The 18,264-nt window shown below is 35.8% G+C and overlaps 1 protein-coding gene across 1 annotated transcript in view; it reads left to right on the forward strand.

Annotated features, from left to right (window-relative positions):
* Nucleotides 1–18,264, forward strand: part of ARAP2 (ArfGAP with RhoGAP domain, ankyrin repeat and PH domain 2) — a 191,989-nt gene that overhangs the window by 54,075 nt on the left and 119,650 nt on the right. Inside the window, exons 8-9 of the mRNA XM_060091555.1 lie at nucleotides 5,085–5,263; nucleotides 16,854–16,969. Coding sequence (XP_059947538.1) covers nucleotides 5,085–5,263; nucleotides 16,854–16,969 — 295 coding nt within the window. The remainder of the gene's footprint in view (nucleotides 1–5,084; nucleotides 5,264–16,853; nucleotides 16,970–18,264) is intronic.

The raw sequence follows: 18,264 nt of genomic DNA on the forward strand, positions 1-18,264 counted from the left end.
ACAGTATGTAAAACAGTATGGAGGTTCCTCAGAAAAGTCAAAATAGAATTACCATATGATCCAACAATCCCACTCCTGGGCATATACCTGGACAAGACTATAACTCAAAAAGATACATGCACCCCAATGTTCATAGCAGCGCTATTCACAATGGCCAAAACATGGAAACAACCTAAATGTCCATCAACCAATGAATGCATAAAAAGATGTGGTACAATTATACAATGGAATACTACTCGGCCATAAAAAAACACAAAATAATGCCATTTGCAGCAACATGAATGCAACTAGAGATTATCATACTAAGTGAAGTAAGTCAGACAGAGAAAGACAAATACCATATGATATCACTTATATGTGGAATTTAAAGTATGGCACAAACGAACCTATCTACAAAACAGAAGAGTAGCTCCCGCTCGCCCCAACTAGAGAAAGCCCATGCACAGCAAGGAAGACAATGCAGCCGAAGATAAATAAATAAAATAAATAAATTTATTTTTAAAAAAAAGGAACAAGGCATGGAACATTTGCTATCTTGAGGGAGAGCCAGGGGAGTTGAAAGTTCTCTGTTGTGTACTTTGATTGCCTATCATAACAGGCCACAAACTTTGGTGTCATCATCGAATCTTTTCCTACCTCGCTCACATCCAGGCCATCAGCAAATCTTACCAGTTTGATTTTGGAAATATGTCAGGGCTCTGACCAACTGTCAGCACCTCTACCACCGTCACTCTCCTACAAGCCACCATTTCTATCTTGATGATTGTCACAACCTCCCTTGATCGACTGCAGTCATATTTTCAGTACGGTTGTCAGAGCGATCCTTCAACAAGAAAGTCAGGTCCTGTCAGTTTATTTCAGATGCTCTGTCATGTTTCCAGCTCACTGAGAGTGAAGTACTGTGATTTCCAGAGTCCATGCAGGATCTGACCCTGGTCTCTCTGTCCTGTTTCCTTCTGTGCTCTACCTCATTCACTGCATTGCAGCTACAGGGGTCTCTTGTCCCGTGAGCATGCCAAATCTGCTGTTGCCTTGGCCTTGGCACTTTCTGCTTTCTGCATCCTGGAAGGCTCTTCCTCCAGTCCTCCTCCTAACTTGCTCCATCACTTCCACTTCCTTTAGGCTTTTGCTTAACCATCACCTTCTTTCTGAGCCTTTTTCTATTACCCTATATAAAATAGCACTTTCTGTGCCCTTCATCCTATGCTTTATTTTATCCCATTGCACTTGTCACCGTGTAATATATGTCTACATTTTATTGCCTTCCTCCTTTCACAAGAGTGTAAGTTTCTGGAGAGTAAGGCCATGATCTTCCTGCTTCATTCCTGGTATTCAGAATAGGGCTTAGAACATAGTAGGCACTCAGTAGACATTTGTACGAATGAATCATTATCAATTTCAAGAACAACACTGGTGTGTAATAATTCCTTCTCTAATATTGATCATGGGTTACACTGAGGAATCTTTAGTTAGATTATATTATATCCAAAGTTAAGAGTACATCCAAACTTTGTTAGATTCTATTTTTAATGTTTTACATGGCACTTGTGTAGTAACCCCTCATATAATCAATCCTTTTTTACTAATGAATATGCCTAGTGCTAAATCCAGTAGTCCAGAGGATAAGTCTCTCCTGTTCATTTTTATTAACCTCTTTTTTTTTTATTTGTACACTCTTGAGTTGGCATTCCTGAAAACCTCAAGAAATAATTTGAGGTTTGAGGGGATTGCTAACTCCTTTTTTTCTTTTTCCAACCTGGAATGCTCTACTCTGAGCAAAGATATATCAACATCAGAGTATATTCTCAGAGGGAATAGTGCTTAACCCAGTGCTAAGATCAAAATAGATGCTCAATAAACACCTGTTATTGGAAAGAATAAAAGTATCTTGGTGTGAAGAGCAGGCAAAAGCCAGCTTAGTATCCAGCTTTGCCTTTGCCCAAGGGGAAATCATTATTTGTTTTGGAATATTGTGACTTGTCAGAGCATGTTTCCCATGTTCAAGTATGTACACTTTGCAAAGCCAAATACCAATGACACTTGTAATCTCTTTCATTGTGTTTGAATTGTCTGTATCACTGTTTATCTCCATTGGTATGGGTAATTAAATATAAACTGACGAGATCGGGCGCGTTCAAGGTGGTATGGCCGTAGAGTAATATGTATATGTATAACTGATTAAATTTGTAAAATAAAAAAAAATAAAATAAAATAAAAAATAAAAAATAAAAAAAAATAAAAATAAAATAAAAAAAAGAGAGAGGTGACAAAATAATTTTATCATTACATTCCACAAGTTGTTAGCTTTCAAAGTATTTGAGATTATATATAAAAAAATATATATATATATAAACTGAATGTTACTATTCAATCCTGTTCTTCTTCATGACTGTACTTCCTATTAGTAAATGAGGCCCTCAGGAGCTAGAGAATTCTTCTAGGCTATAAGGGCACCATTTGTTGAGATACAGCCATAATATACTTAAGTCCAACAGTTAATGCAATTGCCCGTTTCAAATTATTTCCTGACAAACTGAGATATATGCTAATAGTAGTCTGGAAACCACAATCATTTTGGCCCTGTTCATTAAATTATGACCTACATTTCAAAGTCAGTGATTTATATGGATTAACATAAACAAACAGAAAACATTATATACCATTTACTTGGCAGGAATATCTTGTGTGTACTCAATGATCACAAGTAATCACCAAGTAGAGTGGAAGGTCTTTTGCTGTTACTGAAAATGTAATAAGTTATTATAGTGCAGTCTGTTTGTGTAGATGTAAAATGTAGAGTAGCTACTGTATATTGACATAGGCTTAGTTACCTGAATATTTTCATGTCTTTTACTTTATAATGATGCTAGGGAAACTTGAGAAATATTTCATCCTGGTATATAGGAACAAACGCTGTTATTGAAGATTATGTAATACCTGCAAAAAAATATTGTTGAATGAGTTTTTAATAAATACTTTGGCCTTGGTCATTAAAGACACAACTAGCTGGTTTTAGTAGTTTTGAAGGTGAGAAAGAATGAAGATACTTTAAAAATTAAGACTTGTATTGTATAATAACTCTGGATCCATGCTGGAATGTAAGCAAGTCTAATATGGAGACTTATTTCAATCCACAATGACATCACCTCTAACCAGACCTGTCTTAGAAGGATCTGAGATACCAGGCAATTTCCCAAGCTTGGGTCCTGCTTACTCTTTCCTTCTCAAAAAAGTTTCCTACCTGGAATTTAGCCTGTTTTGTTTGTTTTTTTCCTTTTTATCTTAATAATCACTTTTCCATTTTTTTTTCTTTTTTTTGCTGGCCCATTTTCTAGCCTCCTAGAATCAGTTATACCTCAGGTATATACCATTTCTTCTCCTTTTACATTAAACATTTATCCACTGTCATGAGTCTTCCCTTGTATAGATTACCTTCATTCACATATTGCTATCAGTCTGCCTGGATGCTCATGCCAGGGAGCTGAAAACCTCAGGTGGTTCTGTTAATACAAGCTTCTACCTTCTTTGGTCGACTCATGATACCCAGCTACCTTTTATTCTGAGTAATTAATTCATTTTTTGGTGAACACGTGTCAAACATATTCAAAAACATAGCTATTTTTTACTCTCCTTAATATCTTGACTCTCCATATGTTTCCCTTTTCCTTGTATACTTTAAGTCTCTATTGCCTTATTCCTGACCTCCAAGCTTCCAGATTGGTCTGTCATCTTAATCATGTCCCTTTCTTGCCAAGAATTTTGAAATGGTTTTCTTTTGCCTCCATAATAAAGACCAAATTCCTCTCCTAGGCCCTGTAGGATCTCCAGCCATATTTCCCATTATTTCTTTGTGAGTTCAGAATTATAAATATGCTCATTCATAAATTAGTCCCTGAGCAGATGTTTGTTGTTTCCACCTTTGGTCTTGTGTTTCCTCTGCTTAGAATTCTGTTTTGCTCATCCTCCTCCCAAACTCCAGTTTTGTCTTTTAAATTGCTCCTCATCCTCAAGAGCTCACACAAATATCCTTTTTTTTTTTTTTCTCATAGTGCCGAGGACAATTGTCTGAGAATTAAAACATTTGATTCTCCTAATTTTAATATGTGCTATATGACCTTCAGCAAATCACTTACCTCCATTGAATTGACTCATACATTATTTGATACCTCTTGCATGACAGTTGTAGTATTCTGTGTTCCATTATGTGTTCATATCAAACCTGACTTACAGCTTTGATTGCTCTTTGGGGACTGGATCGAATTCCTATGCCTGTAACACAATGTGTTGTACATAGTTGAAGGTCACTTTGTGGAAAGAGTGAGACAACTAAGTTTTAATTCAACAGATGAAGATGCTATTGTTAGTGAATGGAATGGGTGAGTGAATATCAAGGCAAGCACACTCTTGAGTAGATTCCAAGTGCCTGTTAGAAAGTAAGCTTTTCTGGATATTTTAGTAACTGCATTGCTGGGTACAATCTGTTACCTGTTCAGTAGCCATATTATTTTCTTATATTAAAAGAGACAATCCAATCTCATGAATAATCTAACAGAATGCTACTTAGATGTTAACATGGATACACATCATCTGGAGATCTTCTTAAAATGAAGATTCTAATTCATCAAGTCAGGAGGCCTGTAACAAGGTCTAGGATCTTGCATTTCTATTTAGCTGCCAGGTGAAGCCAGTGATATTGGTTACAGGACATCTGAATACAGTCGGCCCTCCATATCCTTGATTTCCACATCTGAGGACATTTTTGATCCCTGGTTGGTGGAACCCTCAGTTGATGAACCTGAGGATGCAGAGGGCTGACTGACTCTAAGGGACTTCAGCATCTGCAGAGTTTGGTATCTGCTGTGGGTCCTGGGACCAATCTCCTGTGGATACCAAGGAATGACTAATAAGTGTTATTTCTTTTCCCTAACAAAATTGGGCCATTTGCCCTGCCGACAGTAGCATTTAGATTGTGGTTCTGGGAAAGAATCTGTAAATGATCTGTTTCAGAGAAAGTCAATCTCTTTCCACATTTGTATGTGTTTATAACTTACTAAGCATATGTATTTTCTCCTGTCTATTTTCAGAGGAGAGAAATGACTGGATCAGTGTCCTGTTAAATGCACTGAAGTTACAGGCCCTTTCCTCACAGTCTCAAGGAGCTGTTGCACCTGAGAAATGTGGATATCTTGAACTGAGAGGCTATAAAGCTAAAATTTTTACTGTGTTAAGTGGAAACAGTGTGTGGCTTTGCAAAAATGAACAGGTGAGCTATGTTACAGTGATTGCAAATTGTGGTTCCTTACATTACAAACGTGACAAAACTATATTAACAACAGTGCTTTGTTTGTTAGACTTATTCATGTTTTACTGATGGAGTTTTGCTTTTGCCTTCTGTACTCCACTAAATATAACAAAGAGTTGCTCTGTTGAATTTTCTCAGTTCCACCAGAATCAGGAAGGTAATCTACATCAAATTTGAGACTGGACATCACTCTTTGAAGGAACTGAGGAAATAGAATCATGAAAATTAATTTTTGAAAAATATACTTAGCTGAAGTAACATTACAAAACTACATGAGAGAATAATTAAGAACCAATTAACCATTACATCCGTTGTTGAATAGACCTCGTTCTGCATCTGTTGTTATTTCTTTTGTTTTGTGACAGAAAATTATAGAGTAGGCACAGGTAACATATTTTCTTGAGTTTACAGGATTTGGGGTTTTTTTTGGTTTTGTTTTTGTCGGTTTTTTTGGAGTAGATACGTTGCTTGCCGAGGAGATAATTGACAAGAGACAAGTGATTGATATACATACATACACACGCATGCATACACACACATATCACATATATAAATAAGATAGATTGTTGGGATATTAAATTTGTTAACATCAAAGGACTCAGTAGAGAATTTAAATGTTTTGAGGAGACTGATGTTAGTTTTAACAAATTCTGTTAATTTCATTTGATTCTGTAGACTTCTTTTTCTCTAACATACCTGGTTTTTAATATGTATAAGAAAATTATTTTCTTACCCCTTTTTAGGAATGAATTTTTAATCTTTCAGCCTAGAATGTATTAGATACTTAGTCATTATTTGTGGAATTAAGCAGTGTGTTTTGGATATCCAATCTAACATGAACTTAGTTTGTGATAAATTATCATGGATTACGATAAAGTGAAATATAAATGCTGACATTTTTCATAACAGAAGATAGAGATAGCAACTCAAAACAAACAGTAGTTTCAAAAAAATTAACTATAGATCTTTATCCAAGGCATCCTCTGAACTTCAGTGTGGATTTATTAATTACGTTTTTAAGGATAAGATTTCTTAGCCAATTAACTGTGGAAGGCATCATTGAGCACTGTTGGCATATTAATAACACGGAGAGTTAGCATATTCCTCAAGAAGGGTGGTGATGTACAGCTTAATAATGTGTATGAATTGAATATGAACATTTTCAGTCTGTGAAGATGCTTAAAACTTAAAAAAAATTGGAATAAGTTTAAAAATGCAAAATTTGCATGTATCAGAATGGAAGTTACTCTGCCAAATTAATTGAGGTATTCATTTTTTACTTGCACAGACCTGATGGACTTCCAATTACGAGTTTCGTTATTTACATTAGCTAGATTGTCTGGGTTTATGTTATCCTCTAAAAGTATATGTTTTTAAAGTTTTATTAATACTTTCTGGTTAGCAAAAAATTATAAATTCTTGCTTTAATAATAATTGAGCATGAAGAGCATAATAATGACCACCATATGTTGGGTACCAGATACTGTGCTAATTAATTTATAAATATTCCCTTTTAATCTTCCCCACAAATGTAGGAGGAAGATATTCTCATCCATGTTTTATAGATGAGGAGAATGACAATTAAGTAACTTCTTTAAGGATTACAGTTCATCATGCAGAGTTTAATTTAAAACAAGAACTTTATAACTCTAAGCCTAGCTTCTTAGCCACTATATCAGTGTCTTTTTAAAGTGTATGTTGAAAAGAAAATTTCTGGCTTGTGACCTTTTAGAAATAGACTAAGAATTCTTTCCTTGAATAACTTAGTTGCCTAGGAGGTTCAGAGTGTGCATTCAGTAAACATTGTATACCATGTCAGACACTCTAAAAATGGTGTGTTTACTGAGGAGAACACAGTCTTACCTTCCAGGAGGAAAAGTCAGACAAGTCAGCATTTATAGTGGATGGTGAGCTCAGTGCTTTATTAGACTTGTGCAGAAGTTACAGAGAAGGGCAAAAAGGGCATCTAGTGAAGTCTGGGAATTACAAACACTTCCATATGCAACTAATCAATATTATCTCCTTAAAAATTAAAGCATTTTTGCTGGACCCCTCCTCATCTTTTGAGAAGTACACCCATTTTTGATGAATGTATATTTCAAGTCTGTTTTCAGTGCTTTAACATGCCCGCATGTGTGCCTTTAAAAAGTGCACACCATTGTTTGTAGATGTGGTCTTAAAAAAAAAATTACATCATATTATATAGAGCCAGGTCTTAAGGCACTTGGTCTTGAGTCAAGTCTTAAGGAATTAGTTGGCTCAAGACCAGATGGATAAATTAAGGAAGGCCCTTCATGTTTAGACCCTGACATACCATTCCAGTTTCATCTATTTTTACATCCTGGTATATGTCTTTCTCTCCAGAGGAAGGTTGCTCGTGGGTTTTCTTACGTGGTTGAGCAGACTGTGGAAAGAACTTGGGTGACAGGCTAAATAAGGAGTCCTTCTGAATGCAGAGGGCTTTAAGCTAGTGTTTTAGGAAGAGCACTAAAAGATAGTAAAATAGTTAGATGTCACTTCTAAAAGTTTTATACACACAACACATGAAGTAATCTTATGGTTTTTTTAAATGATAGAAAAAAAACTAATCATAAAAATGTAAGAGGTGTTAGATTTGAACCTCTGTATCTTAATTTGTATTACATCTAAGTCCAAGAATCAAAGCTTAGTTTAAAAAAAAATTAAAATAGTGATTTTTATCACCCACATAACTTACAGTATAAATAAAATAAAAAATAAAACTGACCTACATCCCCCTCACATATGAACTATTTTCATTTTTCTTGCCTCTATTTATACATAGTTTTACTGATTTACTTTGGAAGTTTCTCCAGAGGAAGTAAACAAAGAGTGGATAGAGGTGGAAGGGTAGCTGCTACAGAATGTGTTGAAGAGTTATTAAAATGGAAGATTGGAAGCTTATTTAGAGCAAAGAAGATTGGACTGGGCTGTAGCCGTTCTGGGTTTTCATTCTTGCTCTGCTACTGATTGGCTCAGATAATTAAGCTAATCTCTTCCAGTTTGAATGGCATCACATGAAGAAGAGAGTTGGATTACTATCTCTAAGGCCATTATTTAAGTTGCATGTTAAAATTCCAGGTATCTGGGCTCATTCCAGACCCATTGACTTATTTCTGGGGACAGGGGTTTGAATCTGTATTCCTATAAAGCATCCCAGTTGACTCAGTGACTGCTGATGCAAAAACCACACACAGTAAATCACTGCTTTATGGGTTTTTCTTCTTTAAAAATGATAAGCATCCAGCTAAAGAAACGAGATATTTCTGGAGATGGAAAATGTGTAAAGATCTCCTGTGACAGCACTGAGTGCTGCTTTTAGTTCATCATCCCTAATCTTGGGGTTGCTATACCTCTTTTTGAGGTTAACTTTCACTTGGAAGTGTGTCTTTTTCCTGATCAAACACTTTGAAATGTGCAAATGTTTAAGTGGAAATTTAAGACAATCATTTTTTAGTGGTAATTACTTTTCAAATAGTTTTGAAGAACTATTACTAATAACTTGTGTATGGTTCTAAACTATAGTTACTGTTTTGGGTTTTTTTCCTACAATCTCAATTTTTATATAAAATTTAAAATTTTCAGCCTATAAATTATATGATAACTGCTTAATTCCTTTTTCTGCATACAAACTCCTGTTACCAGAGCGTGATCTATTGGAAAAATTAAAACTCCATTTGCAAAATCAGCATACAGGAAAGTGTTTGAAAAACAATTTGAAAATGTTATTTCCCATAAGTTCCTTTAACTCTGTGTATATATCTGGAAATTTACTCTAACTTTGTGGATTATTGTTTATCTTTTCTAGTGCTTTCCCTCTACTTCCAATAGGTGTCCTTAATATTCCATGTCAAGCATCCGTACAGATATATTTGCAGTAATTCTTTCATTTTTTCTGGATCTATCCCTTCTACTGAATCAAGAACTTATATTTTCTAAGTTAAAATAGTTATTAGAATAGACTATCATAATTATGGTCTTAGTTTTGAAATTCTTTATTTTTTAAGAAAAGTGTCATGATAACAGCAAGGAAGATGCCAATCTGCACGTTCTCAACACTACACTGCCAGGTCTAAACTCTATGCAATTAACATGGACTTTTCATTTTCTCAGTTGCTCAGTTCAAAGATTTACTTTTTAAAAATCTCTTTCTTTCCCTTTCATTTATTAGTGGCTTGTTGAAACTAACCTAAAGTAGCTTCTGAGTAGGAGAAATGCCTTAGGGAATGTTAGGGTTTTTTGTTTTTTGTTTTTTTGTTTTTCCAGATGGGCTATAAGAGGCAGAAAAGAACTATGAAGAGATATGTAAAAACATTTGTTAGAGAGGAAGATGGCAAAGTAAAAATAGATACTAAAATTCTTTACCTAATTACTCAGTTGAAAAACACTGTGGTGCTATTATATAAATTAAATGTTATCCCTTTAAATGCTTACACCATCTCTCAGCCCACCCCCCATGTGTTTAATTTTTGCATATTTTCTTCTATCCCTTGTTTCTGCTTATGTTTATATGCCTGCAATATATTATAATTATGATAGTTTTTCCACATTGTTACTTCAACTTTGTATAAAATGAGTTGTGTAATAGAGTTTGATTACAGTTCACTGTGTTTCTGTATTTATTCATCTGTTTTACAAAAGTTTATTGGGTACCTCTTCATTCCTGGGTGCTGCTCCAGGCACTAGGGGCTCACTAGTAACTCACAAGGTACCTGCTCTTTAGGATCTTACCTTCTGATGGGGGTAACACATCGTGATAAATAAATGAGATTTCTGAGAGCCTTCTGTTGGTAACCTTTTCTTTCTTTTAGATTTGCTTTTTGGACAAGAATTCCTATGACCCTTTTCTAAAGAATTGTTTATATTTAAAATGCTGTTAGGTACCTGAATAGGTACTAGTTTCATTTTAACTTTAAAAGTGTTATTATTTTTATATTCCCAAATTAAGGCTGTGACAGTTTACTTTATTCACTGTTGTGCCCTTAGGAGTTCCAGGCAAGTAGCTGACACTCAGTAAACATTTGTAGAATGAAATGGTTGAATTAATAGTCATTTACAGCTGTCTTCATGACTAGAGAGTTTGTATTTGAAAAAAAAATTTCTTTTAATATTATTTTCTTCTTTATGAATTCTCTTTTCATTTTTTCCTATTTGTTTACTGGAATTATATTGTCACTCCTGACAATTTCTTTAAGCTCTTCATATAATATAGATATTCATCTTCATGTCATGTTTTCTGCAACTGTTTTTCTAAGCTGTTGCTTATTTTTCACTTTTCAGTTAATTTTTATTTACTTATTTATTTATTTTTGGCTGTGTTAGGTCTTCGTTGCTGTGTGTGGGCTTCTCACTGTGGTGGCTTCTCTTGTTGCAGAGCACAGGTTCTAGGTGCGCAGGCTTCAGTAGTTGTGGCGTGTGGGCTCAGTAGTTGTGGCTTGTTGGCTCTAGAGCTCAGGCTCAGTAGTTGTGGCACACGGGCTTACTTGCTCTGTGGCGTGTGGGATCTTCCCGGGCCAGGACTCGAACCCGTGTCCCTTGCATTGGCAGGCAGATTCTTAACCACTGCACCACCAGGGAAGCCTTTTCAGTTAATTTTTGTTGCATAGAAATTTTGTTTGTAGAGATAAATTGTGTGTTTTTTTCCAGTTTATAGCTAATAGACTTTCTGTATTCTGAAAAATAATTAGTTTATACATTTATTTATCTTGAAATGATGTGGGTGTAGTATAGAAGCAAGTATTTTTAAAATTTTAGATAGGTAATGAAATATGAACATACCCTCAGGTATATATATGTAGTCTTATATATATGGTACAGCTACTTGAACGGAATTTCTGCAAATAGATATGAGGTGAATTTAAGATAATTGACTTTGGTTTCCATTTGTCATGTTGTCCTGACAGCCAGTCTCCCATCTTTTCCTGATGAGTTTTTGAATATCATGTTAATATTAGGGAATTCATTACAACCAGATGTCTTGCTTGGTGGGTTTGTGTATCCATTTAATGAAAATTGTGGCGTTGAGGTTTTAACTACATTGACTTGATTAAACATTCTCAAGTCGGGGTATAGCAAGAGACTCATTCCCCCAACATAACGTTCCCTCGTGTCTGGCATGGGAATGAAACTCTAACAGAATTTAAATAGACCTCACAGGGCTCTGGCTTGTGTGGTGCAGAAAAAAGCAGCAGGATGGAGGTGGTGGCCTGCTGTTTCTCTGGTTCTATATCTGGCCAAACTCTGCATCTGGTGTTTCCCTGGAAATCTGGTGCCAATGTCATACAATGCCACATCTGTTTTCCACAAATGTCTAAGCGCCGAGTTCTTAAATTCCTGGCATGGAAACCTGGCATCTGGTGTTTCCAAAAATAGGTTTGAGGTTTCAGCGAATTTGGGGTTAACAAACCCTTCTTTAATTTTTCTGTTTAGGAATCAAACTGTTGTTTTGCTCTTTCACCTTGTAGTTTTAAAAGGTAGTTTGAGCCAGGTTCTGTTGCTTCGCATTTGTACAAATAACCCATTTCAGTGTCGTGGTAAATATTTGCCATTAAGTCTAATCTGAATGTTGAATATCGAATCATTGGTGTGAATACTTTCAGTCACTGTAAGTAAAATGGATATATTCTCATTGAAGACAAATTCTGTATTTAGAACCCTCAAATCAGGGGACTGTCTGGATGTATCAGACCCCCAATGTGTATTTCTTTATTCAGTTTTTATAGCAATGCTATATAAGGTAGATAGTACTGTCTTTTCATAAATGAGGAAATGGAGGTCTAGATGAATTAAGGACCTTGCCAGTAGTCATACAGCCAGTAAATGGATCAGCCAAGATTCTCCCCCAGTTCTGACTCCTGGTGCCTACATCATCATTATCACCTTTGCAACATCAGACCTGCTCTGCCAAGTGTGGCCATTCATGCTCTTTGAGATCCTACATTGTATGACAGCAAATTAACTGTAAAATATAGTTTACTCCAGAATCTGTTTTTAGCTTTATGCTTTCTGCCAATATATTTCTACCTATTGAATTTCTACGCTGTTTTTTTTTTCAATGCAGTTTATAGGGTTTTAAAGGTTGAAGTTTGGCATGTTCCCGACTCGTGCCTATTTTTCAAAATGAGAATAGTGCTCACAATCAGATTGTAGTTAATGGGTAATTTAGTTTTAATTTTCTTGAAAATTTAACACTCACATTCCATCCCATTTTATAAAATTTATATATGCCTGCTAGTTATTTTTAAGCATGCATTTTCTTGTAATTAACTTTTTTTTTTTTTTTTTTTTGCTGTACGCGGGCCTCTCACTGCTGTGGCCTCTCCCATTGCGGAGCACAGGCTCCGGACACACAGGCTCCGCGGCCATGGCTCGCGGGCCCAGCCGCTCCGCGGCATGTGGGATCTTCCGGGATCGGGGCACGAACCCGTGTCCCCTGCATCGCCAGGCGGACTCTCAACCACTGCGCCACCATGGAAGCCCTTGTAATTAACTTTTTAATAGGTAATATGTTCGGTTGCCTTCAAATTCAAGAGGTATAAAATAACAATAATAATAACAATTAGTTAACTGGGAGTAGATAGCACGTTTTGCACCAGGCATTATTCTAAGCATTTTTTATGTGTTAATCCTCACATACTGATGCAATAGGTACTACTGTTAGCCCCATTTTGCAAACAAGTGAACTGAAGCAAGAAAGGTACGCTTGATCAAGCTGGTCTGGATTTTGTTGTTTGCCCAGTCAAGTGTCACCTCCTTTGGAAAAAATAAGAACACAGCTCTCTTTTCTGGGTAGGATTCAGTGCTTACCCTACAGCCATGGTTTGTTTTTTGGTTTTTTTTACACTTATTGCAATTCTCTCTCATTCCCTCCTTAGACTATAAGCTTCCCCGAGGTGAGTACCCTGTCTTATGCTTTTGTGCAGACCCACGACTTTACACATTTCTGGCAGTTGCTAGGTACTTACTAAACACGGTTTTGCCAGGACAAATTTTTTTATTTAAAAGTGGCTGTATCTGCTCTGCCTTCTTTGCAGAATTGTTAAGAAAATCAAATAAGAGTTCATAGCTGTTTGTAAGCTTCAGAGCACTACACTAACAGATATTAAATCAGTTATGGAGTGTATATGCTTAATGAAGACCAATGCTTTTAAAGCCTTTGGACATTAGAAGAAAGGTTGGAATACAGGGTAAATAGGTTCTTGACAATCCAATGTGTCACTGTGTTCTGACCAGCCTATTTTTAACCATTAGTCTTAATAATTTCAAATGGTTTTTGTATAATCTGACTGCATGCTTTTTTTTTTTTGCTCTGCAGAAGGCAGAGAGAAATGTTTGTATCCTGATATTTAAGTGCTGTAGACTCATACTGTCTAAATTCTACAACTGGTTCTGCTGTCTAATTCAGTGTTTCTCAGTATTTGCTATGTATGAGAATCATATGGTGGTAGTTTTGTTTTGCCTTTTTTTAACTGAAAATCCTTAGGCATGCCCCCTGATTCATGGGATCAGAATCTCAGGGTGGTAGGAAGAGATCAACACAGGTAATTTTGATGAGCGTCTAGGAATGAGGTATGTTCTAAACATGTTCTAAAGACTGTGTGGAAAGATGGCTAAATGTCACCACAAATATTTTTAGTAAGAAATGCAGTTGTTTCATATTTAATAGCTTTCAAGAGCACTGACATTTATTTTGTTACTCTGCTGTACATTTTACAGTCCATTTGTGCCGGTGGGTTCAGTGGATACTCTAATTACTCAAAACCATATGGCCATGGCAAGCAGCTGATAAATGGGTTAAAGTTTCTTTCCAGGCTAAAAAATCATCTTTGCCTTGCTTGGGAGAAATCTGGGGCCTTGAGCCAACCCTCACTTGTTTTATTTTTAACAGAAGTCGCAGCTTTATATGTAGATACTTCACGACTTGCTTGTCAAAATGAGGCACCATCTCTTCAGGCTGGAGCCTCAGTGAGGCTCATCAGTTTCCATCCAGGGTTGTCAGTCTTACCATCTGCTAGTCTGATGGTCTGAGTCTGTATCTCCGCCCTTAGTAACACGCAGTACCTGCAGGCCAGGCCCCTTCAGAGAATAATAAGCAGGAGTAGTCTGATAGCCAGGTCTCGTCAAAAGCTGCATCACAGAGAATTGTTTGAAGAAGATGCAGCCTGACTGTTTTATTCTAGAGGTACCCCCATATCAAGCTGAGCCATCAGAAAACTGTTTCTAAAATATCTTACCTGGCTACCCCTACTTTATTTTCTGATTTATAAAAGAGAGTTTGAATTTCTAATCACATGCCCTGGGAGTTTCTCCAATAGTTCCATTATCCAGCAGAGGCATTGGATATAGATAACTGAGAATCTGTTTTCTTTAATTTGATAATTATAAGTTTAACTCTATACCAATATGCTAAAACTTATTAAAATGGGGCAGATTGGAAAAGTTTGATTCCCCTCCTCCATATAATACTGTTTTTTGTTAGGTGGGCTTATGATACAAAATGGAAGTATATCACCTTCTAAGTGTTTCACAACACCTAGCATGTCTCTGCATCTTTATATTCCTGACTCAATTTCTGGCTTGTTTCTCCCAACAAAATTAACCATTGTTCTTTTATCAGAAAAAATCATACTCAATTTACAAATGGGTCATTTCTTCATTCTCACTAAAAACTTGTACATTTTAAAAAATATGAAGTGAAACTTTTCTGCAGTTTGTGAATGGAAACCCTCTACGAATGGGGGATATTTGTTATAATGTTGTTTTATTCCACTTATTTTATCAATCAGGAATGTATTAGTATCAGATGACAAAAACCTGAAGGTTAGTTTAAATAGACAGGGATTTGTTTTAACAAATCTCTTGCTAATGCCATCAGAGAACAAGATGCTTCCTATTTTTTTTTCCTCACTCTGGCATCCTTACAGTACAAGAATTTGTCCTCAGGCTTTTCATCTCAAGGATGCTTATTACATTCTAAAATGGCTTTGTGCTTCTAGATGTTGTTTTCCCGAGAAGATGGAAAGGCAAGGAATGAAAGTCTTTTCTTTGAAGATTTGTCTCTCCACCCACCTCCTCTTGCCCCCCAGGCCCGGAATTATTTATATTTTATTGACCATAAGTATGACATATGTTCACTCCTAGCTGCAAGGGAGATAGGAAAATAGTACTTTTGCTTTTAGCTTGTACAACAGGAGAGACAGAGAGAAGACCTGTGAATTGTTTCTTTCACGGTCTCTGCCAGAAGTGCCCTTCCTGAAAGTGGACCAATATTTTTTGCAGTCGTCTTTAGTATGTCTACTTTTTCCTAGTCATAATTTAATTTAGGTATTCAGAGCACATTTAATCTGAACCTGTTCACATAGATAATTCATTTTTCGAGGTACAGATTAATTATATTTTTAAGGTGTGAGATGGTTTGATAAATCAAATTCCAGAATGCTTATGGCTAGATAATATATTGCAAACTTTTATGCTTTTAGAAGGCAGACTTTGTAGCCTTTTGAACAGTTTCTAATTTTGGTAGATCAAGCTGAACATAGTGGCTGTAGGTGCTGAACCAATGGCAGTTTTCATACGAAAATAGCATTAGAGGAGCTTTTAAAAAATCTAATTGAAGGAAGAAGAAAGTAATGAAATATTGGAAATGAGATAAAATTGTAACATAAGTAATGCTTTTGGTTGAGAGCAAATGAGGAAAATAATGTGACAGAGCAGAGGTAACATACAGCAGAGCAAAGAGCGAGCAGTCAGATGGCTTGGGTTTCAGTCCCTTTCTACCATGTACAGCCAGCCGCACTTTCCACGTCACTTTACCTTTCTGAGCCTCGGTTTTCCCTTCTTTTCATCTAAATAGTGATTATACCAACCTCACAGTGTCATCTGGCTCCCCCAGCTGGAAAACGGCTGGGCACATGGTAAGGGTTAGTTCACTGTTAGTTCCTTTTACTAAATGGCTAAAGGTGAAAAAGTGCCTAACTGTTAACAGGAAGGCGTATGTAGTTCAAGATCTATGTCCTAGTCAACTTATGTTTCATGTGAAAAGACCCTTGCTTTATTAATAGCCTGTCAAGCTTCAAATGCTATATCATGTTACCATGTATTGAAAGTGACTATCTAAAATAAAACCACTCTCGGGCCTCCCTGGTGGCGCAGTGGTTAAGAGTCCGCCTGCCGATGCAGGGGATACGGGTTCGTGCCCCGGTCTGGGAGGATCCCATATGCCACGGAGCGGCTGGGCCCGTGAGCCATGGCCGCTGGGCCTGCGCATCCGGAGCCTGTGCTCTGCAACGGGAGAGGCCACAACAGTGAGAGGCCCGCATACCGCAAAAAGAAAAAAAAAAAAAAAATAAATAAAATAAAATAAAATAAAATAAAATAAAATAAAACCACTCTCAATCCATTTTTAATGAAATAATTCCATCTTTATATGTTGTAGTAAAATTTGATGAGATTTATTGAATTTTAGAGAATATAAATGTACTTTCAAAATCCATATTTTTGTTTCTTTATAATCTTTTGTTTTTCTCCAAACTAGGATTTTAAGAGTGGACTTGGTATTACCATAATTCCTATGAATGTAGCAAATGTAAAGCAAGTGGACCGAACTGTGAAACAGTCTTTTGAAATAATCACTCCTTATAGGAGTTTTAGGTAAGTTATATTTAAACATTTTTTGTTTGTACTACTACAGGAAAGCTTGAGTGATCCCCTTTTACATTGCCAATGGTGATTTTACTTCTTATAGGACACTTAATAAAATTATGTTCTTACTTTTTCATATTTTATTAGCCAGTATATAAAAATGTGCCAGTAGGCACATGAAAAGATGCTCAATATCACTGATTATTAGAGGTACACAAATCAAAACTACAGTGAGGTAGCACCTCACACCAGTCAGAATGGTCATCATTAAAAAGTCTACAAATAATAAATGCTGGAGAGGGTGTGGAGAAAAGGGAACCCTCCTGCACTGTTGTGGGAATGTAAATTGGTGCAGCCACTATGGAAAAGAGCATGGAGGTTCCTTAAAAAACTGAAAATAGAGTTACCACCTGATCCTACAATCTCACTCCTGGGCATATATCTGGAGAAAACTCTAATTTGAAAAGATACATGCACCCCAGTATTCACTGCAGCACTATTTACAATAGCCAAGACATGGAAGCAACCTAAGTGTCCATGGACAGATGAATGGGTAAAGAAGATGTGGTATATATATATATATATATATATATATATATATATATATATATATATATATATACAATGGAATATTACTCAGCCATAAAAATAATGAAATCTTGCCATTTGCAGCAACATAGATGGACCTAGACATTATCATACTAAGTGAAGACAAAGACAAATATCACATGATATTGCTTATATGTGGAATCTTAAAAAAAGATACAAATGAAATATTTACAAAACAGAAACAGACTCACAGACAGAAAACAGACTTATGGTTACGAAAGGGGATGGTGGGGAGGTAAATTAGGAATTTGGGATTAACATATACACACTACTATATATAGAATGGATAAACAACAAGTACCTACTGTATAGCACAGGAAACTATATTCAAGTACCTACTGTATAGCACAGGAAACTATATTCAATATTTTGTAATAACTTATAATAGAAAAGAATATGAAAAATATATATATATATAAAACTGAATCACTCTGTTGTACATCTGAAACAAAGAAAAAAATTATGTTTTTACTTTTTCATATCATGTAATTTATTATCCAGTGTATAATAACACCTTGCAAAAGTGATTTGAATAATCATACAACTGGAAAGATACTAATTTCATGAGATTTGTGTAGTTTCTTTTCATAATACCTCTTTTTCTTAGAAGGCTTGGTGATTTCTGATCCACAAATATGTGAAAAATTACTTTATTTTGAAGGTATAAAATAAAAAGAGATATTACATTGTCTTTA

Source organism: Mesoplodon densirostris, chromosome 1, assembly GCF_025265405.1.
Source record: "Mesoplodon densirostris isolate mMesDen1 chromosome 1, mMesDen1 primary haplotype, whole genome shotgun sequence".
NCBI classification, from domain to species: Eukaryota; Metazoa; Chordata; class Mammalia; order Artiodactyla; family Ziphiidae; genus Mesoplodon; species Mesoplodon densirostris.